The sequence below is a fragment of the Mesoplodon mirus genome (genome assembly GCF_964341445.2).
Source record: "Mesoplodon mirus genome assembly, chromosome: 5".
NCBI lineage: Eukaryota > Metazoa > Chordata > Mammalia > Artiodactyla > Ziphiidae > Mesoplodon > Mesoplodon mirus.
Genome location: NC_138980.1, coordinates 49,235,737 through 49,262,223, shown reverse-complemented (window position 1 = coordinate 49,262,223; position 26,487 = coordinate 49,235,737). Strand labels below are relative to the sequence as shown.

At 39.9% G+C, this 26,487-nt stretch overlaps 1 protein-coding gene across 1 annotated transcript; it reads right to left on the bottom strand.

The window, feature by feature from the left end:
* Positions 1–241: 241 nt before the first annotated feature.
* On the bottom strand, positions 242–25,885 carry HAVCR1 (hepatitis A virus cellular receptor 1; the record flags this gene model as incomplete). Its single annotated transcript, XM_082621856.1, has 8 exons — positions 242–589; positions 8,651–8,687; positions 9,546–9,660; positions 12,911–12,966; positions 16,545–16,640; positions 19,800–20,090; positions 23,249–23,581; positions 25,840–25,885. 8 exons carry the CDS (start codon positions 25,883–25,885, stop codon positions 487–489), a joined length of 1,077 nt encoding a protein of 358 aa, XP_082477982.1. The 3' UTR covers positions 242–486.
* Positions 25,886–26,487: the final 602 nt, after the last annotated feature.

Here is a 26,487-nt window from a genome sequence, read left to right as displayed (position 1 = left end):
CATTTTAAGTTGCTTGATTAAAAAAAAAAAGACAATCATGAAACGCTTCCAAGTTAAGTCCTTTAAGTCCCAAATTGGATTTGCTGATTTTAAGTGGTATTCAGCTCTTCTCGACAGCTTTGGTAATTGAGGTAGTAGTGTTTATTCTGTCTCCCCAAGGAGAATTCTTGATAGAAAACAGGATTCATAGGGTCTAAAGAGAATGTACAATTCTAAGGAATAAATTTCATGTTTTGGAGAGAGCTCTGCAATGACCAGAAAGATTGAGCCAGTTTTAGTATAAAAAATTAGGACAATGTTACAGAGGTTGACGGTACACAGATGAGCTAGACTCACTCTACCCCATGTCACTGACTGGTTGGAATGCCATGGGAAACTGACCGAAAAATTGTCCTGCTTCATGAAAGGACTCTGGCACAGTGATATCTGGTCACTGTCTTCCACAGTCAAGGGCATAACACCTTAGAAGCCCACTGGATCCATGACTTAATGAAGGTCATCAATAATGTAGATATTGTCTTCTGCTCGGACAGGCTTCAGAGCTGCATTTTTCAAAGCTCCAATGTGAGAGTCCCTCAACGGAATCACACTACGGAAAGAATAACATGAGTAAGAGAAAAGCAGACCACTTCTCAAGTATGAGCAGTGCATTTGTTTATGTTCAAGCAAGATTGGGTATTTGCATTTCCCAGAACCCCATTCACACAGCCTATGAAATAAATAGAAGCTTTCAGAGTTGTGAACATGAAATTTCAGGAAAGTCTGTTTAATAAGCAGGTAGAAAACCTCAGCAGTAGTTTCAAAAACCTCAGACTGCACTCCTTCTAGAGTCTCATGTAATAGAATACAAAAATTGAAAATCTAGGGACTTCCCTGATGGTTCAGTGGTAAAGAATCTGCCTTCCAATGCAGGGGACGCAGGTTCGATCCCTGGTCGGGGAACTAGGATTGCACATGCCGTGGGGCAACTAAGCCCGTGTGCCAGAACTACTGAGCTTGCAGGACTCAATGAGAGAGCCCTCATGCTGCAAACTACAAAGCCCACACGCTCTGGAGCCCACGTGTCACAACTAGAGAGAGAAAACTCATACACCACAACTAGAGAGAAGCCCATGCACTGCAACAAAAGATCCCACATGCCTCAAAGAAGATCCCATGTGCCACAACTAAGACCCGATGCAGCCAAATAAATAAATAAATATTTAAAAAAAACAAAGAGAGAAAATCTAAGAAGACAAATATCAGACATCAAATTGAAGTACTAAACCAGGATACATATTCTCAAAGGTGGCTAGGAAATGGTTTGGCTAGTGTTTTTCCAGCTGTGGACTGTGACCCTTTAGAGAGGGTTATTAAATCTAGTTAGTGGTCTATATCCTGTTTTTAAGATAAATATATATAAGTATACAAAATATCAGAGCATACTGGTATATTAAAATAGTATTGTTTCATCTAAGTGTATACTAGATCATGGAGTCAAAAATCTTACCATGCCTTAATGGTTAAAATTAGAAAGCCATGGGTTAAATGACTTTTATAACACATATGCTCACACATCAAGTGTATGAATAGGTCATTTGTGGAATTTTGATATTGCTACTATTTATAATTTGTAGTGTATATAGTTACTACTTTTTATTAGTTAAGCCTGCCCAGAAATGATATGAGATGTACTGCATCTTCACTCAGCTCTGATCTTTAAACAGATTAGTCACACATGTGTGGAAACCGTTTAGGTGTCAGTAGCTCAAAATGAGTCAATGTGATATAGGTGCCCCAAAAATAACTTCATGGGGAAATGCTCATTTTTCTTTTTGCTTTGCTTTGCTTTTCCGTATTATACAGTATTTCCTAAAATAAATATTTTCTTTTCTAATTAGGTGACAAAAAGTGAAACTTTAAAAAAAAAGTTAACAGCAAAAGGACAAAAATAAACTAAAAGGATGCTATCTTTCATGCTTTTCTGCCTGTAGGGAGTATTTTTTTGCTTCCATTCTTGGAAGCAGATAGTCAAAATTTTCTATAAGTATGGGGTTTGGACTCTAAGAGACATAAGATTGAGTCTTTTACCTGCTATGGGGTGTGACCTCGGATGTCACTTAACATCTCTAAACCTGTTTTCCAATCTGTAGACTAAGAATAATAATAGTGCCTGTGAGGGGTTTACAGGTTCACTGCTGTGAAGGGCATGACTGCAATAATAAAAGCCAATGTTTATGGAACACTTGCAATATGTTTGGCATAGTTCAAGGCATGTTCTGTGGATTGGCTCATATGATTAACTCAGACATAGGAAAGACTATGTAATAACATCCAATGAAAGAGAACTAAGAATAACAGCTGGCAGCTTAAGAGGGATGGATTTGGAATTGAAGAAAGACCTGTTTAAAGCCCAAGCTGGACAATCACAGAAAGACAAACAAAATGAAAAGGCAGAGGACCATGTCCCAGATGAAGGAACAAAATAAAACCCTGGAAAAACAACTAAATGAAGTGGAGATAGGCAACCTTCCAGAAAAAGAATTCAGAATAATGATAGTGAAGATGATCCAGGACCTCAGAAAAAGAATGGAGGCAAAGGTCAAGAAGAGGCAAGAAATGTTTAACAAAGGCATAGAAGAATTAAAGAACAAACAAACAGAGATGAATAATACAATAATTGAAATGAAAAATACACTAGAAGGAATCAATAGCAGAATAACTGATGCAGAAGAATGGATAAGTGACCTGGAAGACAGAATGGTGGAAATCACTGCCGTGGAACAGAATAAAGAAAAAAGAATGAAAAGAAATGAAGACACCCTAAGAGACCTCTGGGACAACATAAAACACACCATTTCCATTATAGGGGTCCCAGAAGGAGAAGAGAGAGAAAGGACCCGAGAAAATATTTGAAGAGATTAAAGTCAAAAACTTCCCTAACGTGGGAAAGGAAATAGCCACCCAAGTCCAGGAAGCGCAGAGAGTCCCAGAAAGGATAAACCCAAGGAGAAACATGCCGAGACACATAGTAATCAAACTGACAAAAATTAAAGACAAAGAAAAATTATTAAAAGCCACAAGGGAAAAACGGCAAATAACATATAAGGGAACTCCCATAAGGTTAACAGCTGATTTCTCAACAGAAACACTGCAAGCCAGAAGGGAGTGGCTTGATATACTTAAAGTGATGAAAGGGAAGACCTACAACCAAGAATACTCTACCCGACAAGGATCTAATTCAGATTTGATGGAGAAATCAAAAGCTTTACAGACAAGCAAAAGCTAAGAGAATTCAGCACCACAAAACCAGCTCCACAACAAATGCTAAAGGAACTTCTCTAATTGGGAAACACAAGAGAATGAAAGGACCTACAAAAACAAACTCAAAACAATTAAGAAAATGGTCATAGGAACATACATATCGATACTCATCTTAAATGTGAATGGATTAAATGCTCCAACCAAAAGACACAGACTCGCTGAATGGATACAAAAACAAGACCCATATATATGCTGTCTACAAGAGATCTACTTCAGACCTAGGGACACATACACACTGAAAGTGAGGGGATGGAAAGAGGTATTCCATGCAAATGGAAATCAAAAGAAAGCTGGAGTAGCAATACTCATATCAGATAAAATAGACTTTAAAATAAAGAATGTTACAAGAGACAAGGAAGGACACCACCTAATGATCAAGGGATCAATCCAAGAAGAAGATACAGCAATTATAAATATATATGCACCCAACATAGGAGCACCTCAATATATGAGGCAAGTGCTGACAGCTATAAAAGAGGAAATTGACAGTAACACAATAATAGTGGGGGACTTTAACACCTCACAACAATGGACAGAACATCCAGACAGAAAATTAATAAGGAAACACAAGCTTTAAATGACACAAAGACCAGATAGATTTAACTGATATTTATAGGACATTCCATCCAAAAACACCATATTACACTTTCTCCTCAAGTGCACATGGAACATTCTCCAGGATAGATCACATCTTGGGTCACAAATCAAGCCTTGGTAAATTTAAAGAGACTGAAATTGTATCAAGCATCTTTTCCAACCACAACACTATGAGATTAGAAATAAATTACAGGAAAAAAAATGTAAAAATACACAAACACATGGAGGCTAGACAATACGCTACTAAATAACCAAGAGGTCACTGAAGAAATCAAAGAGGAAATCAAAAAATACCTAGAGACAAATGACAACAAAAACACGATGATCCAAAATCTATGGGATGCAGCAAAAGCAGTTCTAAGAGGGAAGTTTACAGCAATACAACCCTACCTCAAGAAACAAGAAAAATCTCAAATAATCAATCTAAACTTACACCTAAAGGAACTAGAAAAAGAAGAACAAACAAAACCCAAAGTTAGTAGAAGGAAAGAAATCATAAACATTAGAGCAGAAAAAAAAAGAAATAGAAACAAAGGAAACAATACCAAAGACCAATAAAACTAAAAGTTGGTTCTTTGAGAAGATAAACAAACCTTTAGACAAACTCATCAAGAAAAAGAGGGAAAGGACTGAAATCAATAAAATTAGAAATGAAAAAGGAGAAGTTACAACAGACACCACAGAAATACGCAGCATCATAACAAACTACTACAACAAACTCTATGCCAATAAAATGGATAACCTGGAAGAAATGGACAAATTCTTAGAAAGGTATAAGCTTCCGAGACTGAACCAGGAAGAAATAGAAAATATGAACAGACCAATCACAAGTAATGAAATTGAAACTGTGATTAAAACCCCTCCAACAAACAGAAGTCCAGGACCACATGGCTTCACAGGTGAATTCTATCAAACATTTAGAGAAGAGCTAACATCCATCCTTCTCAAACTCCTCCAAAAAATTGCAGAGGAAGGAACACTCACAAACTCATTCTACGAGGCCACCATCACCCTGATACCAAAACCAGACACAGACACTACTAAAAAAGAAAATTACAGACCAATATCACTGATGAATATAGATGCAAAAATCCTCAATAAAATACTAGCAAACAGAATCCAACAGCACATTAAAATGATCATACACCATGATCACATGGGATTTATCCCAGGAATGCAAGGATTCTTCAATATATGCAAATCAATCAATGTGATACACCATATTAACAAATTGAAGAATAAGAAACATGTGATGATCTCAATAGACACAGAAAGAGCTTCTGACAAAATTCAACACCCGTTTATGATAAAAACTCTCTAGAAAGTGGGCATAGAGGGAAGGTACCTCAACATAATAAAGGCCATATACCACAAACCCACAGCAACATCATTCTCAATGGTGAAAAACTGAAAGCATTTCCTCTAAGATCAGGAATAAGACAAGGATGTCCAGCCTCGCCACTATTATTCAACATAGTTTTGGAAGTCTTAGCCACGGCAATCAGAGAAGAAAAAGAAATAAAAGGAATACGAATTGGAAAAGAAGAAGTAAAACTGTCACTGTTTGCAGATGACATGATACTATACATAGAAAATCCTAAAGATGCAAAGCAATCCTTATCAAATTACCATTGGCAATTTTTAAAGAACCAGAAAACTACTAGAGCTAACCAATGGATTTGGTAAAGTTGCAGGAAACAAAATTAATGCAGAGAAATCTCTTGCATTCCTATACACTAACAACAAAAGATCAGAAAGAGAAATTAAGGAAACAATCCCATTCACCATTGCAACTAAAAGAATAAAATACCTAGGAATAAACCTGCACAAAAAGGTAAAAGACCTGTATTCAGAAAACTGTAAGACACTGATGAAAGAAATCAAAGATGACACAAACAGATGGAGAGATATACCATGTTCTAGGGTTGGAAGAATCAATATTGTGAAAATGACTATACTATCCAAAGCAATCTACAGATTCAATGTAATCCTTATCAAATTACCAATGGCATTTTTTACAGAACTGGAACAAAAAATCTTGAAATTGTATGGAGACACAAAAGACTCCAAATAGCCAAAGCAATCTTGAGAAAAAAAACCCAACAGATCTGGAATCAGAGTCCCTGACTTCAGACTATACTACAAGGCTGCAGTAATCAAGACAATACGGTACTGGCACAAAAACAGAAATGTAGATCAATGGGAACAGGATAGAAAGCCCAGAGATAAACCCACACACCTATGGTCAACTAATCTATGACAAAGGAGGCAAGGATATACAATGGAGAAAAGACAGTCTCTTCAATAAGTGGTGCTGGGAAAACTGGACAGCTACATGTAAAGGAATGAAATTAGAACACTCCCTAACACCATACACAAAAATAAACTCAAAATGGATTAGAGACCTAAATGTAAGACCGGACACTATAAAACTCCTAGAGGAAAACATAGGAAGAATATTCTTTGACCTAAATCCAGCAAGATCTTTTCTCACCCACCTCCTAGAGTAATGGAAATAAAAATAAAAATAAACAAATGGGACCTAATGAAACTTAAGAGCTTTTGCACAGCAAAGGAAAGTATAAACATGATGAAAAGACAACTCTCAGAATGGGAAAAATATTTGCAGAGGAATCAACAGACAAAGAATTAATCTCCAAAATATATAAATGGCTCATGCACCTCAATATCAAAAAAACAAACAACCCAATCCAAAAATGGGCAGAAGACCTAGATAGACATTTCTCCAAAGAAGACATACAGATGGCCAAGAAGCACTTGAAAAGCTGCTCAGCATCACTAATTATTAGAGAAATGCAAATCAAAACTACAATGAGGTATCACCTCACACCAGTTAGAACGGCCATCATCAGAAAAACTACAAACAACAAATGCTGGAAAGGGTGTGGAGAAAAGGGAACCCTCTTGCTCTGTTGGTAGGAATGTAAATTGATACAGCCATTATGCAGAACAGTATGGAGGTTCCTTAAAAAATTAAAAATAGAATTACCATATGACCCAGCAATCCCAGTACTGGGCATATACCCAGAGAAAACCATAATTCAAAAAGACACATGCACCCCAATATTCATTGCAGCCCTATTTACAATAGCCAGGTCAGGGAAGCAACCTAAATGCCCATCGACAGATGAATGGATAAAGAAGATGTGGTACATATATAGAATGGAATATTACTCAGCCATAAAAAGGAACGAAACTGGGTCATTTGTAGAGATGTGGATGGACCTAGAGACTGTCATACAGAGTGAAGTAAGTCAGAAAGAGAAAAACAAATATCGTATATTAATGCATATATGTGGAATCTAGAAAAATGGTATAGATGAACCAGTTTGCAAGGCAGAAATAGAGACACAGATGTAGAGAACAAACATATGGACACCAAGGGGGGAAAGCGGGGGTGGGGAGGGATGAATTGGGAGATTGGGATTAACATATATTCACCAATATGTATAAAATAGATAACTAATAAGAACCTGCTGTATAGCACAGGGAACTCCACTTCGCTCTACGGTAGAAACTAACACAACATTGTAAAACAACTATACCTCAAAAAAAAAAAAAAAAAAAAGTCCAAGCTGGACCAAATGAAGCAGGCTATTTGGATTTGGAAGTAGGCAGAGATTTCCTACCATTACAGACAGGTGTTTGGGGAAATGACTACATGAATGCATATAAAGAGGATTTCACTTTTCACTGGGCAGTGGGGTAGATTTGCAAAAAATTCAAACGCTATGAGGCCCAACAACTAATGTAACGGAACAGAGCAGGCTGGGCATGTAACAATGGGGATGGTGGGAAGGGTGGGGAGCTGGAAGCATGTGCCTTAGCCTTTGCCTTTGTATGTCTTCAGCCTGGAGTCATCTTCCTCCAGATCTTTGCAGAACTGCCTTCTGCTCCTTTGGGGCTCACTCACATAGCCTATTGCCCTGCTCTGTATTCCCCATGGCATTTCTCTGCAAGTTCTAAAAGTACCCTGCTTATTCATTTATACGCTTCTGTCTGTTTTGTCCATCTCTTTGGAATTTAGTAGGCATTCAATAAACACTCAATAAACAAAGCACTGAATGAAATCAAATAACAAACCAAACAACCCATTCAAATGTCCCATCAAACAAAATCTGCAATTTAGTTCTCTTGCTCTAAGCGGTCAGGTTTGACGTATTGTTTCTGGAGCAGTTCTGGCGCAATTCCAGGGAAATACAGAGATGCTAAAAATATCACTGGAGGGGCTTCCCTGGTGGCGCAGTGGTTGAGAATCTGCCTGCCAATGCAGGGGACACAGGTTCGAGCCCTGGTCTGGGAAGATCCCACATGCCGCAGAGCAACTAGCCCCATGAGCCACAATTACTGAGCCTGCGCATCTGGAGCCTGTGCTCCACAACAGGAGAGGCCGCGATAGTGAGAGGCCCATGCACCGCGATGAGGAGTGGCCCCCACTTGCCGCAACTAGAGAAAGCCCTCGCACAGAAACGAAGAGCCAACACAGCCATAAATAAATAATTAAAATTTTTAAAAAAGGCAAAACTCCTTAAAAAAAAAAAATATATATATATATATATATATCACTGGAAGGTTGGACAGCAATGGAGGTGCCCATATACTAGATTTTTCAGGATCCAGAGTATAAAATGGAGAGTTCAGAAGGAAAAGAGAGGGAGAGAGAAATTATCCTTATTTTTACTAGAGTAAGAATATCAAAAGGCATTGACACAAACTCTTTCAACCTTACCGTAGTAGCTCCACCTTGTTACCCAGGCAAAAATATCCTAAATTGGGGAAGAAGTGAGAGAAAATTAAACATGTAAGACACAGAGTTCATGAGATTTTTTTTCCAAACAAGTATATTATTACTGTTATTACTTTGATATGAACAAAATCTGTACAGACCTCAGAAGCTGAAAAAATTAATTTACAAGAAAATATTTTTAAAAAGAAGGGGAAAAAAACCAATCTGGACCCTCGCCTGATAACTCCAGGTAACTTTTTTTTAATCTGAAGGAGCCAAATAAGCCCCTTAGTGTAAAGTATCTCATGCTTACTAATAGTTTAGTGTATTCACCCACATGTCCCAACTTACTTTAATGCAATTATATTTCACTGTAAAAAAAATGGGGGATTGTGATTCTTCCATAGGTGACAGGTTTTACACACACGCCCAACTGGTGGAAGGAGACCAGGAGGCCCTGGATGGCTGCCTTGTGAACCCCTTTGTTCTACTCTTAGCCCTGAAATCATGTATCCCTCTCAATGTCCCATTTGCTTCTTCTGTTAAGTGGGTGTTGTAACACCCTCAACAATTTCACCCCCTATAGGGACAAAACTTGGTTCTTGAGGGAAGGGGGAAAGGAGGAGTGAACACATCTTATATATTACAATGGTTTGCTGCCTTCCAAACCCCAACTCTACCCAACCAATGCTTATTTCTCCATATTTAATTTCTCCTATGGAGAATTTAAATATCATGTTTCTCTCTATGGGACAATAATTTTAAGATAAAGAAAAAATAAAAAAAGAACAAGGTAAAAAACGAGGAAGTTATGTGAAATTCAAATCAGGTGGTGTGTAGGGCTACAGGCAGTTTGGCTCAAGAAAACTCCCGCAGGCACAGTCCTGAGGTGACTTACTTTTGCTAATCATGAAAACCAAAAATGTGAGCAATGATACCAAGGCAGTAACACAGATTCCAATGTAGACTCCCTTATTGGTGCTTATCCATGGATCTTGTGCCAGCGTCACAGGCTTGATCAGCAGATCAAAAAAAAAAAGAAAAAAAAAATCTTAGAATTATTGGTAGAAAACATTTCTGAAAATAATGTACACAGACACACTTATCTTTATTGGCCTTTGGCTAGTTCTGGATCATGAGGGGTAAGACCAAATGATTTAAAGTTATAACCATGTGGTGAAATTCTAAGACAATTTAGAATTCAAAATGTATTTGGGGATGGTGGAAATGTTTTATCTCTTGCTTGTGGTGGTATTTACAGAGGTGTATACGTTTGTCAAAACTCAAACTGTACACTTCAAATGAGTGTGCTTTATTATATGTAAATTATACCTATTTTAAAAAATTAATAAGCTATTTTCATAAATAATCCTCTTATGATATTAAAAAAGAAAACAACAATTTTTGTTCCTATATAAGTTGACGTGGTGGTGTTATCTCCAGCTATGTGAATGTGTTCAATTATTAAAATTGGCCCTTGATTACAAAACTTTTTTTTTTTAACTAGAATTCAAGATTCCATCTATGTCTTTATAAATGGACTTGAAAGTAGATGCTCATATACATGGCCCTGCTTAACAATTAAAATGCTGCACAATTGGAAAGAAATACAACTTTATTTAAATCTCCTAGTATGGTTCATAAGGGATCATCACCTCCCGGAATAAAACTAAAATACGCCATGCATCATGTTCAGCCCCTTGACATAACTTAACTCTAATCCTAAAGAGGCCCCACGGGGTAGGTATTTTAACAGAAAGAAAGTGAAGATCAGAGAAAAAGATTAAGTCTCAAGTCTCTTCCTGCATAAGAGTTTAATCTCTGGAGTCAAAATTCCAGCTCTTTTACTTAGTTGCTGTGTGACCCTAGACATGTTATTTATTATTATTTTTTTTTTTTGCGGTATGCGGGCCTCTCACTGTTGTGGCCTCTCCCGTTGCGGAGCACAGGCTCCGGATGCGCAGGCCCAGCGGCCATGGCTCACGGGCCCAGCCGCTCCGCGGCACATGGGATCCTCCCAGACCGGGGCACGAACCCGTATCCCCTGCATCGGCAGGCGGACTCTCAACCACTGCGCCACCAGGGAGGCCCCCTAGACATGTTATTTATCCTCTCTGACCCTCTGTTTCTCTGTCTGTCAAATGCAGATTAAATAGGGTTCTTGGGAAAGATAATTTAGGTACTTCCTGATCAACACTATGAGGAACACAAAGGGTGGTGACTTATCATATGAGCTGTCCTTGCTTAAAGGGGGAACAGCCAGTGTCTTGGGAGGGAAAAGCTGTGTAATTACCTTACTTGTGGGGGGTAAAGTGGTTACATGGAACATGGAGTTACAGGAAGCAGGTTTTGCTTCCTTTTAAAAAATATTATGTTACATGAAAACCACAGTTTCATTTTAGAATGTGCAGCTAAGCATAAAGAAAGGAAAACAAAAATCAACCATAATCCCAACATCCAGAAACAGCCACTATTACCATGTTTCATTACATACTCTTCTAGAATTTTATCCTAGTGTTTTTCTTAACAGAAGCAGTTACTATATTCAATATATACTACAGTATATACACTATACACACACACACACACACACACATACACACATTTTTTGGTCGTGCTGCACGGCATTTGGGATCTTAGCTCCCCAACCAGGGATCGAACCAGCACCCGCTTCATTGGAAGCGCAGAGTCTTATTAACCACTGGACTGCCGGGGAAGTCTCTACACTATTTTGGAAGTACATGTTTTCATTTAACAATCAACACTGTCTTCTCATGTCAGTAAATGCACTGCAGTGACAACATGCTTAATGGCAATAAGCGGGCATGCTTAATTGACTAAGTAATTAATCCCTTATTATTGAACATTTAGGTTGTTTATAACATTTTCATGAGTATAAATAGCAGCAATGAACATCTTTTCTTATACATCTTCACGTATTTGTTCAATTCTCCCCCTAATATGGAGTTCAGGAAGTTGATTTACTGGGTCGAAATATATGCTGCTTGGTTTCAGGATACCTGGGAGACACCTTGACATCTTCAGAGTCAAGACACAAAAAGCCCACGATTTTGCCTGTTGTGAACTTGCTCCTATATTGCTTCTACTTGCTGCTAAACATACCTGTCCTGCCAGTAACTGAGGTAAAGAACAATCTCATCATTCAGAATGTTTGTTTCTTTTTTCTTAATCCAGCTATAACAATATAACAGTCATTTACATTGTGGCAGTTCTGCTATTTAACAGGCATATACAAATTCAGCACATATCCATCAGATCAATCAGTGCCCATACCATGAGTTGTTAAAATCTTCAATATCACTCCTATGTAGTGGTGCTCTCATTGTCACTAAGGTATGCAACATAAGGCCATTTGATTTCACACTAAATAACCCCACTTTGCCTGAGCTTGAATTTCTCTTACAATGGCCATGCTGCAACTTCTCTCCAATTGTGATCGGGATTACTCTCATACCTGAAGCTCTTTAGGTTTGTTGCTTCTAAGAATTATTTGCACATAGTAAAAGGAAAGTTGGTTCACCCAAGGGAGCCAACAGTAGAGGACCTATTGATAAATTCTTCTAACTTAGAAAGATGAGGTTTTGATGAACATTATAAGAATAAAGCCCCTTAGATTTTTCTCAATCTAACTGTGGAAAAAGTATGACAACATCCTATAGAATCACAAAGTTTTTCAAGATGTTAGGACCTTAATAAGTCATCATATGGGGAGGTTTATGTATAGAAAGGTTCAGAAGTGGCCTCAAAATTTCTATATAGGAGGACAATTGGGTTGAAAGGATATTAGGGGGCCTATGTTTAAGCAAGCACACTTTCATTTATATAACACTTTTAGTTGGGATGGCCCCCATTCCACCACATCAATTCAAAGCACGTTATTTCTCTAACGATCACTGAAGTCGCCCTTGGTATGTAACATTAACGCAAGATCCTTGAATTAATTCACACTTTTTTTCTAATTTTCTGGGCAGGAGAAAGTCTGTAGTGTGTGTGTGTGTGTGTGTGTGTGTGTGTGTGTGTGTGTAGAGAGTAAAATATCACTTTTCAGGTATTTCTGACAACTAGTGCATCTATATAAACTTTTTAAGTTAATTAAAGCATCCCTATTTAAGAGTCAAATTCTTTTCTTCCTTTATTTGAAATGTGTGGACTAGTCTTACAATAACAATCTCTAAATGTAACTTGCTTCCAGGGAGACATAAAAGTGAATCTGGCTAATAAAGTAGGAAGGAATATGCTTACAGTTTGACTGTTATGCCAAAGGGCATCTGGAGACTGGGTCACAGTGCCATACCCATCTGCTCAACAAGAAGGAAAATGAATTAGAAAGACAAAAAGTATTGAATTTTCACTGCAAACACCAAATATATTCACATTGCCTTCTGGTAATGAATGAAAAGTTGAATAATCATATGGCTAAATGCTGTAGGCTTGCAAGAGTTATACCAAGTTACTAACATTTATTAATTTAACCTGTAAGGTTGTGCTTCTTAAACCATTTTGTCATGAACCCTTCCAAAATGAACACTTTTTTTTCTCTCTGTGGAAAAAAATGCACGTACACAGAAAGTTTACATACAATTTTAGAGGAGTCATAGTGGCCCATTATCAGAACTAGGTTAAAAATTGCCACTTAGGGCTTCCCTGGTGGCACAGTGGTTGAGAGTCCACCTGCCAATGCAGGGGACACGGGTTCGTGCCCCGGTCTGGGAAGATCCCACATGCCGCGGAGCGGCTAGGCCCGTGAGCCATGGCCGCTGAGCCTGAGTGTCCGGAGCCTGTGCTCCGCAACGGGAGAGGCCACAGCAGTGAGAGGCCCGCGTACCACAAAAAAAAAAAAAAAAAATTGCCACTTAAAGTTATGTAATCAGTATTTTCATGACAGCTAAGAAGCTGCCAGTGAGGATGCTCAGAGGCCATTGCACATCCAAAGAGCAGAACCACCCCGTTCAAAATAGTTGTTACATTGGTTTTACATTCAAAATGTGTATGAAATGTACTAAGATATCTGAAATAGGTGGCATCCAACTCCTATATTATATGCCACAGTGCCTAGACATTGTTGCAGAAGTGCTTTAGAAAATACGTTATATCAGCCCCAAGGCCAAAGTATCTTATACTACCTAAAACCCCAATATAAAAGGATATCATGCCTAAAGTTTTGAATATCCAAATTTTAATAGTGTTTGAAATATCTCTTTTGTTATACAGAACATATACTGTTGGCCCTCCTAAGCAACTATAGGTCAAATACAGGTTTCTCTTTTTACTGAGCACTTTACATCCTTATACCAATTTTTTAAACCCCATTTTATTGATGAGGAAACAGATCTGAAATGGTTAAAGTTTCCAACTCTAGTAAAGGACCATAGCCTCAGCTCATAACCACCACACACATTGCATTCCTATTCAGTGAAAATACTGCAGGTCTTACAAATTCCCTAACTACTGACAAAGCTATAAAAATGTCACTGTCCAGGCTTCCCTGGTGGCGCAGTGGTTGAGAGTCCGCCTGCCGATGCAGGGGACACGGGTTCGTGCCCTGGTCCGGGAGGATCCCGCATGCCGCAGAGCGGCTGGGCCTGTGAGCCATGGCCGCTGAGCCTGCGCGTCCGGAGCCTGTGCTCCGCAACGGGGGAGAGGCCACAACAGTGAGAGGCCTGTGTACCGCAAAAAAAAGAAAAAAAAGTCACTGTCCAGTGGCAATGAAACTGGACTAACTATATCCCCCCAAATTTTTACACTTTACATTACTGTGTCTACATTTTATTCATTCCGACACTACTTAGAGAGCCAAAGACAATATCTACAGTTTAGGCTCTGTGTATGACTTGTGTTATAACCTTAAGTAAGTCCTTCAGGTACAGAATGGATGATGTTGCAAAAACAGCATAAAAAAAAAAAACAGCATGGATTTGAGTCAAATAAAACTTGACTTCAGTGCTGACAATGTCCCTTGGCAATGTGACCTTGATCAGGTCCTTTGCATATACATTTATGTATGTATGTATGTATTTGTATATATTTATATTTCTAGCTGGGGTAACCTTGAACTACAAGCTGTTGATAGCACTTGTCTGTCTCATAAAGTTGTCACATTAGAAGATGCACTAAACACCATATTAGACAAATATCAGCTATTACTATTATGTTATAATGAAAGGAGCAATAGGGGGAGGAACACAGTACAATGGACTTTCCAAACATCACGTCCTTCCTTCCTCACAAACACGCAATGAGGAATGCAACAACTTGCCCATGGGCACGCAGCTAGTAACTGACAGTTGAATTGGAAGCTGTCAATCCCCAAAGCAGAACTAAAGAGCCTCCCCAGTCTGGCAATGGCAATGAGGAAGGTCTGCCCTGAAAGAATTAAATAGGTAATATATGACGGTTTGCTGGCACATCCATCTGTCAAAAGGTGGGTAGCAGGCCATATGATGCCCAAACTTCCTTCCAGATTAACATTCTTTGCTTTGTGAGGCTTTAACCCACAGAATTCTGACTGGGGCACTTGTAAGGATTTGGCTGGAGAGCCTCACAGACACTGACAAGATGGCAGCAGTCACAGAAGTCATGGGGACACAGCTCCTCCAGTGTCTGTTCCATTCTGGAAAGCTCTACTCTGATCAGGTTTTAGTGCCATATTTTAGAGAATGATTCTCCGCTCCTACTTCCTTCTTCCTCATCGCATAGAAGTGTGGGTTGCAGCTGCTCCTACTGCTGTCACTTTGTATGTTAATCTACTTTTACTTTGTTTCTGTGCCCGGAAGCAGTTCACACTAAGGAGTCCACTTTCAAAACCAAATGTCACCTTTGGCTAATCCCAAGTGAATTGGTCCCTCTCTGAGTTTCACTTTGGGTCCATTTTAAACTAACCAGCTTCCAGGAATGACTGGCAAAAGGTAGGCCATACTGGGGGTCCACTACAGATTGGCAACTCCTGAGCACGATGAGCCATATGCACGAGGAGTCTTGCAAAGCTTGACCTTGTTTGGATGCATCACAGGCACAAGGACACATAAGCTAGCTCTGCATTACAGAGGGGTTCCGCATGTGGCACTCCCCGAATTTACCACCATAGGTAATAGAGGTAGCTGGGAAAGATGACAGGACTCAGCATCACCTTTCTCCATCACAGGAAAGACAGGTCAATCTTACATCTCAAAAGAATATGGACCTACCCAAATTGGGGAGAGTGGGGAAGACTTTTGGAGGGTGGAATAGCAGAATCTCAGTGGGGCATGCCTCTTTGGTGCCGGTGTCATGTGTCCTCAACCCATCTTAAAGTGTCCATGTGAAATGAAAACTTGACAAGGCAGAAGGGGAGCCTCCTGGCTCTACATATCCTCTGGGTCTTAGAGGAAGCATAAACACAGGTGACCAGTTTGGTCCGGACCAGCTTCGTTTGGATTTAATTGTTTTAAGGCTCTGGCCCAAGGGAGTAAGCCCAATACTAAGTTTGAAGTCAAAGCTGGTTCATTTAATTTAGAAAAATACTGATATGCATGTGGATGTTCCCAAATGATATAAGCTGTCTATGCCGCTCAGTTGTATGTATTTCTGGACATTCTAAGTAATAGTCATAATTGCCACTAAATCTATCACTTACCTTTTAACGGTGTCCCAAGATCTTTATCTCACTAAATCTTTGCAAGAATTCTACAAAATCAGTAACATTCCATCCATTTTACAAAGGATAAAAACTGATTCAAAGAGGGTAAGACGTTTGTTCAAGTCGCATAGCTGACTGGAGTAGCCAGTGTTGGCACTCAAGGCAGATCTGTCTTATTCCAGAATATGTGTTCTTAACAATGTGCCAATGTTCATCAAAATTTGAAAGCTCCCAGGTGTTCAGGAAAGAAACGGAAGTTACCTGTTGAGCAAGAGTGCGATGGTGAGCCGGTTATATTTGTTTCTTGCCGTGTGGTAGGCTGGGTTTCCGCTCTCTGCGTTGGAGAAGATAAAGAAGCTACTGGAATGACAAGAATGGGAGAATGGTGTTCAATTTGTGGAGGAAAATTTCCACCCCCAAGAAAAGTAAAAAACAAAACTAAAATCAGGAGTTACCCTTTGACTCTTTCTTAGAAAATATTCAAGGATGGCCTTCAGGTGTTATACTGCCATATAGGTATTTCATTATCATGAATAAATCTGATCTAGGGAATGATCTGGAGAGCTTATCAATAGACAGAATTATTTCACTTTTTATACTCCTAGGATCCCCCTAGAGCCTACAACAGTGCATCTTATGTAGGACACCCAATTAAACTTTTTTTTTTTTTTTTTTTTTTTTTTTGCGATACGTGGGCCTCTCACTGTCGTGGCCTCTCCCGTTGCGGAGCACAGGCTCCGGATGCGCAGGCTCAGCAGCCATGGCTCACGGGCCCAGCCGCTCCGTGGCATGTGAGATCCTCCCGGACTGGGGCACGAACCCTTGTCCCCTGCATCGGCAGGCGGACTCTCAACCACTGCGCCACCAGGGAAGCCCTAAACTTTTATTCATACCAATGACGTTGCACTTTTGTGGAGCAGGGCCTTGAGGTGGGCACTAATCCACTCTCCCCGCATCACAAGAACCCCAGTCTGGCTTTCTTCACCTTATTCAAGTTCCTAATTATCCATCCACACATCTTTCCAGGGAGATGCACACACTGACCAGCATGGAAAACATACTGAGAATATTTAACTCCTTGAGGTCCCTTTAAGGTGACAGTACTGTCCAATGTCTGAGTCTTGGTAATGAGCCTCAAAGCAATGTTCCTGGTACCTTGGCTCCTTCTGCAGTTGTGTTTTGGTCACTCTTTGCATAAGACTGATTTCCTGTGTTATCTGATTCATCTTCCATTTCTCACCAAAAAGCTTCACCAAGAGTTCTCAGGGTTATGTTTCCTTTTCCTTTCTTGAAATCTCTTCTTTATTTTCTATCAGACATTTCACGTTACCTGCAGAGTTGACCACTTGCCTCTTTATAAGATCTTTACATCCCTTCCTCTTAGAGCACCACAGAAAATTAGAGCAAGTTAGTGGTGCTGGCTGGACAAGAGTTCCCAAACCTGGGCTTTCCTCATTGCCTCTCACTGGTCTTTCTCTTTCCACTCCCCCACCATGGTCTTCACATTTCAACATCATCTCTTCTCTTGTTTTGAACTGTCTTTTGTTTTTGGTGGGGTTTGTTTGTTTGTTTTTGCTTTCCTCTAATGCTCAAATCTGTAACAGGATGTGTCTCTCTTTAGGAACAATAGGAACTAAGAACAGGATGAATCAGAAAGTCAGATGATCAGCATCTTCAGTCAACTTAAAAAGGACCTCTTGAGCTTAACTCCATCCCTTAGTTTGGGTCTATGTGGTCATCTTTCTTTTCTTCTCTGCTCCTACAACTTTACATCCAACCAGTGCATGAATATTTTAGGCAACTAGCATGGACGGGGCACAGAGCACAGAGAGGGAATGGATGTAAAGATAAATTCCCCTGCCCTGGATCTGCTCCAGTGTTCACCTCCTTTCTATATTGTAAAGTTCAACTCTAAACTCAAACTCTTTAGGAAACTATCAGGATGCCTCTAAGACTCAACTAATACTATCCCCCAGGAGGTCACATAAACAAACACTTTCCTTCTGAAACTCCGCTTTAAACAAAGGCTGTAACTTACACATGTTCACCAAACAAGGAGCACTAAGCCATCCACCTCTGCAGGCACAAACTATTAAGAAGCTAAATCAATATTGAGAAAGTCAACAGATGCTCTAGTGTGTTCGCTGCCTGGAACAAAACTATTTTTCTTACAAAGTTTTATGGCTCTAAAATCCCAGTTTTAACCTAAAGATGTCTCTTTAAAACTCAGTTCAAAGTCCAATCCTTCAGATCCCTCCTGGTTGAATATAGACATTATTCAACAGGAATGAAGGGAAATCAATATGTTCCATCAGACTTTTTCGGCTAAAAGGTTGTGACATTTGTGTTATTCCTCAGGATCCAGGGCCACTTTAAAGTGCCAAAGGATTGTGGAGGCTTTGAGAATCTCCACTAAAAAGTTACATTTTTAATCCGAAAAATAGAAAGTTTGAACCTAAACATGTCCTCAGAATGGCAAGCTATTTCCCCAGCTTTAAGTCAAATTATTCTCCACTTGTATTAACCTAAACTTTAATCTAACAAAAAGTTGAACTATGAACTATGTAGCCAGAATTGAAAAAAAAAAAAACGTGTGCACTCTAAATCCCATAGTCCTTAAATCTGATGTTTACTTTGTCATCAGTATAAATAGCATTACTCTGCTACATAAATAAACTAAAGGATGCCAGAAGCAAAGCTGTGTAAGTCACCGACACCCTGACACCTGAAAAGACAGGGTAATTGTATGAAGGCTTTTCCAGTGAGAATGTCAGATCAGGACAAATTCATCCAAACATAAGCTCTATGTTCATAATAGAAGGCAGCAAAGCCCCAACATTCAAATTAAAGGGGACAATCTTGACTCAACCATTTCCTATTCGTATGACTGTCAACACTGAACTTAGACTCTGTGCCTTGGTCCTCACAAATGTAAAATAGGATTGAATCACACCTACAAGGCATAGGATTGTCATAAGAATGAAGTGGCTTAATACTTGTAAAGCAGTTAGCATGGTTCTAGACACAGGAAACAGAGTAAACATTAACTTCACTGAAATCTTATCCTCAAGTGTTGGGTGAGACTTCAGAATGGATTAAATGATCTCTATTCAGAGCTCCTTGTAAGGACAGAATCTCATTCACCTGACCCTGTTCTGGCATTCCCTATTTTTCCTCATAAGTCTGTGTTCAACTGGGCCAAATCCCCACCATCCTCCTTAGATGTCCAAGATCAGTGGTCTGGCTTTTTTATTCCTTTTTATTTTTATTTTTTTGCTATTAATGAATTCCTTTGAGAATCTGATAAAAAGCTATAGGGTCCCCTCACTCTGAAGATGATTATACATACAAAAGGTGACTATAACATGGGACGGAGGTTCACAGATTCTGTGAAGCCAGGTTTGGAAGCCTGTTCAAATCCTTACCCCAGATTGCACTTCTGCCTTAACACAACACCCTGGATGGTCTATATCCTCTCCTTTAAAGCCTGCTGGGCTCAGAAGCACATCTGTTTACCTGGCTGGAGGTTCTTTGTGTGTGCTGGCACTGGAAGAGCAGAGGTAGAGGCCCTCGTTGTCGCTGGAGCAATGGTGACCGTCGTTGGTGGTAGAGCAGTAGTGGTCGTCATCGGTGGTGGAGTAGTATTAGTGGTAGCTGTTGGTGGAGTAGTATTAGTGGTGATAGTTGGTGGTGGAGCAGTAGTGGTTGTCATTGGTGGTGGAGTAGTAGTGGTGGTAGTTGGTGGAGTAGTAGTAGTGGTGGTCATTGGTGGAATAGTAGTGGTCATTATTGTTGTCGTAGGTGGAGCTAGAAATCAACATAAAAGCAAGGATTCATCAAGCAGCAGGAAACAAGAGTCGAGTGCTGGGCCTGTGCACCAACACAACCACTGGGACTGTCCCCAGGCAGAAGTGAGCACTTATCTCCCATGAACTCAGAGTTCTCCTCATTGGTGAACTACAATCTGTGACTGAGGAGGGAGTGAAGACATGTTCACAACAAGGACACAGCTGCATTGAAAGGAGTATATATGGGGAGGCTTGGAGATAAAAAAATGACACCTGGGATTTGTATCATAGCCCTTTGAAAAGACTAGTCCCACACATCAGATTTATGGATCTTCATAAACGTCTGTGAGGTAGGGGAAAAAGTCTAGAGCCCGAAGCCGTGTTTGTCCTCAGTGGCATGTAACTAGGACCTAAATAGTAGTTCCCAAGAACCAGAATATTTACCAAATAAATAGCATTCCATTCAGTCAGTCCTAAGGGTACCCTCCCAACAGACCTGCATCCTAATTGTGGATTAATTCACACCATTAACATACGCTAGATAACATAGATGCCTTGTGCGTTTGGTTTGAAGGTGGACTAGACCTTTTAAGGTTCCTTCCTTCCTAAGGGATAATAACAAAAGGTAATGACTTTGTCTCTTTCCAGAGTCAGAAATGGTATAGGACTCCAAACCACTTACTGAAGTCCTCAGAGCTACCCAGAGAAGAACTGCAACTAGGATTAACCCAAAACACAGCGCCTGGCACAAAAGCAGAAATTGTAGGATTGAATCAAGAATGTGTACATTTTTCTCACCAGGCATCTTTTTTGCCCACAAGAAGTATTCTTAAATTTCAACTCTACTAACTATAAATTAGAACCTCAAATCTTTTGAATAGGAGACAATTGGTATGAAAACTCTTTTGAGGGATTGAAGTCAATTTAATTTGGAAACTAACTAATTTTTGCCTTAAAGAAGAAAAACGTTTTTTTCAACAAATATTTATGAGTGTCTATTATGTACAAGGCATTAGTAAATGTTTTAGGCTTTGGGGGTCCTGTGATCTCAGTGGTAATTGCTCAACTCTGTCAGTGTGAAAACAGCCATAGACAGTATATAAACTAATGGGTGTGGCTGTGTTCCAATAAAACTTTATTTATAAAACTGTTGGTGAGTCTGTTTTATAATCCGATCTGGTCCTAGGGCTACAGTTTGCTGACCCTGCTCTAACAGTGTAGTCAGAGGTTTTTAAGAAGAGTGCAATCCAATCCCCTCCCTTCAGTTTGAAATCAAATCTAGAGAAAAAAGGAAGAAAGCAAAAAAGCCTGATCAAAGGCTATAAAAAGGAAGAAACCTAATTGGCTTGTTTAACTAATGTGTCTTCCTCAGTGGTAAGTATTTCCTGAGGAAGAATCTAGGAAACTAAGGGTAGAGGAGCTGCTGAGGAAGAGCCCTAACAGAAGGTTGAAAAGTAAGCTGATTCTGTGAAAAGTGCAAGAAAACTTAAGCAAAGAATTGGATTGGAGGCAGAGAGTCACTTTGGCTCAGTTACGGACCCGTTTCCCACTGGACAGAGCAGTGGCTTTGTAAATATTCATCTATTAAAGAATTTCTAAGCACTCTAAAAGTCCCCTACTGGGACCTCCCTGGTGGTGCAGTGGTTAAGAATCCGTCTGCCAATGCAGGGGACAAGGGTTCGAGCCCTGGTCTGGGAAGATCCCACATGCCATGGAGCAACTAAGCCAGTGCGCCACAACTACTGAGCCTGCGCTCTAGAGCCTGCAAGCCACAACTACTGAAGCCTGCGTGCCTAGAGCCCGTGCTCCGCAACAAGAGAAGCCACTGCAATGAGAAGCCCACGCACTGCAATGAAGAGAAGCCCCCTCTGTCTGCAACTAGAGAAAGCCCGTGCGCAGCAACAAAGACCCAACACAGCCAAAAATAAATAAATTAAAACAAAACAAAAACAAACAAACAAAAAGTCCCCTACTAATTTCTTTCTCTATTCTTTTTACAAAATATTCAGCCAGACCAATCAGATAATTTCACAACTCCAAAAATAATCTCTTCTCCACACGTTGCCTCATCACGTGTCTATAGCGCCAGCCTCTTTTGGCTTCCTTAAATTGCCTCCTACATATAGGTTCCCCAGAGTCAGCTATTTGCTGTATCAGAATTGACCTTATTTTACCTGCCTTTATAAAGGACACAAGCCAAGTACAAAAGTTGGGAGATTGCAATATCAAGTTCATTTAAATCAAAAAAGAGTCATAGCTTATGAAGGCCACAGGTATTGGATTCTGTTGTCAATAGAAGACTTTAGTGGGAGAAGATTCATTAGGAAAGAGCACCAGAAACCAGGAAATCCTGAAGAACCTGCTCCTTTCATCAAATGGCAAGAAAAATTAGGACGTCTACATCAAGGTGGAAAAATGTAAACTTCCCAGATTTTTGGATTTTATGAATTTCTTAAAAGCAACAGGTGAACGTTATTGAGATGCAAATGTTTTCATACTGCAATAAGGCCATTTTATTTTTTCAACAGTCAATTTAGTGATATGGTGTGAAATATGCTTCAAAAAATCCAAGACAGGACAGAGGGAGGGGGTGAAACTATATAGGCTTATACAATGTATATGCAACAAGACTGAATTGATAGATTGTTAAAGCCAAATGATATATCTACTTGACAGGACCTTATATTACCTATTTTATACATATGAATTCTCTATAAGTCTTGAAATGTTAAGAAAGGACACTTGAGAATTCTTCTAAGACATAACCTCAGAGAAAAGGGCAGTTCTTCAAGTGGAATAAATTTACCTCCATAAAAATGTTCACTATATTTCACTGTAGAACAGTGAATGCTTTTTCATGAACCAACTAGCATTTTTGAAGCACTGCTTTAGGAGATAGTTTGCTGACTGGGAAGATCCTAGACTATGGTCTTGAATCAAGGTTAGTCTTTTTTTTTAATTAATTTATTATTTATTTTATTTATTTTTGACCATGTTGGGTCTTAACACTTCATTCTACACAAATAGAAGTTATTCTATTCCAAAAGTTATTAGAAAACAAGATTATAGGAACCTCCTCTTTCCCTATTAAAGAAGAGAAAGTTAATAACAAACAGAAAACTCTTATCTCTGGGAACCCACAGGAAGTGATCAAAGGAAGGAGGAAGACAAGCTCACCTGGCTTTATACTCAAGTCTAGGGTGATTTTTATATCATTGAACCACCCTCTCTTCTCAACACGGCAACAATACAAGCCACTGTCAGCCTGGGCTGCATTCTCTATGGTCAAAGACACATCCCCTCCACCAATGTTTCCGTTTAGCTTATAACGTTTGTCCTTCTGAAAGGTGACACTGTATCCATTAGTCCAGATAATGTCACTTCCGCAGTGAGTTAAAGGACATGCCCCTCGGCCCCAGCACATGCTCACAACTTCTCCACCATAGGTGCAGGGTAGCCTGACAGACTGACCCACCACTCCAGTCACTCGTGGGTAAGACGTTACACCATCTGTAAATAAAGAGAAACCTGAGCATGAGGTCTCAATATTTTAACTTTAATTTCATTCTCATTTTTTTTCTTTATATAGCTTCTTTGGTTTGTAATCATCTGACTATATCTTGAGTTTTAAAATTTAGTATAAGCATTTTTCTATGTTAACATATTCTTTAGCAGCATTACTATTTACTAGATATATTTGTAGATAAAACATCATATAAATGTTTTTCTGTATTCAGGATTATTTCCTAATAGGAAAAGATTTCCAAGAAAGAAAGTATCAGGATAAAGGGCAGAAATATATTCAGTCTCTTGGTGAATATGACCAAATTTCTTTCCAAAAGGTTTGAAACAAATGATACTCCAGTAATGCATGAGTGTTTGTGTACTTCATCCTGTGTTTGACAGCTATCTGCTTCTTTAATAGGTAATACATACATGTGGCTTTTCCTTTCCCCTAGATTCAATCACTGTCTCAGTTGAAATCCGTTTTAAAAAGTCTACGGCGGGGCTTCCCTGGTGGAGCAGTGGTTGAGAGTCCGCCTGCCGATGCGGGGGACACGGGTTCGTGCCCCGGTCCGCGAAGATCCCACATGCCGTGGAGCGGCTGGGCCCGTGAGCCATGGCCACTGAGCCTGCGCGTCCGGAGCCTGTGCTCCGCAACGGGAGAGGCCACAACAGTGAGAGGTCTGCGTACTGCAAAAAAAAAAAAAAAGTCTATTGCATTTAAAATTTTGATTTTCAATTTTTATTGCAATTTTAAAAATTGCTATTGCAAATAAAGTCACCTCACAACCCCTCTCTTATTTAAAAAAAAAAGCAGAGCTAATGTTTTACTTAAAGCATCATTGACTAGAAGGCAGAAGCCTAGTAAACTCTTTAGAAATCAGTTCTTAGAAAAAAGGGTTTATAATAGTTTCAGGAGGAACTGAGGCTTATCATGCTTTACGATCAATCCAAAAAATTTAAGCAGGGATCCTTTCTCGTGAGTTGATGACAGCCCTGCAATGCAGGTGGTAAGGTCCTCTTACCCAGGTGAAACCAAAAAATTGGAGAATATTCGATCAAATACTAAATTTTGCCTCTTAAAAACAAATAGGCAGGAAAACTCTCTCCTGTGGCAGTGGCTTAAAAATCCCTGCATTGCCAAATGCAGTCTGGGTGGTCCTTGAAAGAAATCTGAGATTCAACAGTTAATCATAGTTAAGACTAAGCTGTGAGTTTGGGAAATGCTCTGGGAATAAAACACTCATTGTTACATAAATTAAGAGTCTATATTTTTCACTAGAATTCTGAAAATATTTAATTTTGCTTAATGTCATTTTTGGACTACAAAGGTAATACATGTTAATTATAAAAATTTAAGGTTTTTTTTTTTTTTTGCGGTACGCGGGCCTCTCACTGTTTTGGCCTCTCCCGTTGCGGAGCACAGGCCCCGGACGCGCAGGCTCAGCGGCCATGGCTCACGGGCCCAGCCGCTCCGCGGCATGTGGGATTTTCCCGGACCGGGGCATGAACCCATGTCCCCTGCATCGGCAGGCGGACTCTCAACCACTGCGCCACCAGGGAAGCCCAAAATTTAAGTTTTAGAAGTATAATTTAAAAATGTACTTTCCTCACATTCCCACCTCTAGAGATTGTTTTTAAAACTTAGGATATGTCTATTTCTAAAATTTTCCCCTATCTCGTAGAATGTTTTGAATTAACATAGTTTTCTTTAAAAAATTTTTTTTGGCCACACCAGGAGGCATGTGGGATCTTAGTTCCCCAACCAGTGATCAAACCCTCGCCCCCAGGAAAGTTAAAATATTTTCCTTTTAAAAGAAATAGTTGCACATGTTTCAAAAAATCAAAAGGCACAAAATGGTACAATAAAGCACTCGTCTCCTTCCCACCCTATCCCCTTTTCTTCTTCCCGTCCCCTTCCACACCGTGATAACAACTGTTACTCTTTCCTACATGCACTTGAGTAGTTCATGCATACACAGCCATCTACCTACTCCTTTTTTTGGTTTCAACACAAATGGCAGCACATGTCATCCTGTACTGCATCGTGCCTTGTTCACCTACCCATAGATTTTGTAATTCTTAGCATTTATGAAATTTCTTTGGTTTAAGGTGTCAGCCTGGTTCTTTATTCACTAGTTGACCCCATTACCTTCCAACAAAGCCCAAGAACATCTACTCTCCCCCCCCACACCCCCTACACCCCCCCACACACACTCCCCCTTCCTCAGCGCTTCCAAAGAACAGCCCACCTATTCACTTACCTATCAGAAGGAGTATGAGGCCCAAGATGGCTATCCACGGATGCATGATGGTACCGGCCTAAAGGAAAGACAGAGCACGCTGGTTGGTGTGCCCCCAAACCAGATGGTATCAAAACGAGTCTTAATTCTCAGATTGCAACTTCTCCTTTCACCCTGATGGGGGGAATCACATAAGACTATGTGCTGGAAGAAAGACCATGCAAAGGCTTCGGGTCTGTTACCTCCAGTGACTGAGGGCTCTGCCCCTTCCAACAGAAAGGCAAAGGTGTCCTCTGAAGCAGTCCCCTCTTCCCCAGCTCCTTTCCTATACTTAGAGTCCAAACTGACTCCAGGTGCTGACAGAGGAGATAAGGGAGCAAACAGGAAGGAAACCAGAGGCCGGCTTAGCCAAGGACACCAGAGCAAAGACCAGACTTCCCGTGGCAAAGGTGTACTTACCCTTTGCCTCGAAGATGAGAGTCAACTGGCCTTCTGGTGAGGGCAGGGGACTTCCTTCCTGCTCTGTGGCCACAATGGCTAGTCCCCAGCCTCAGTCAAATTGTCAAGTGCCCACTGATATAAAAATGCACAACATGAGAGTTGTGAGTTTCAGTTTTCTTTGGGGACTTACTGAGGACTATCTTTGGCCCAGGAGACTGCCTTCCAGAG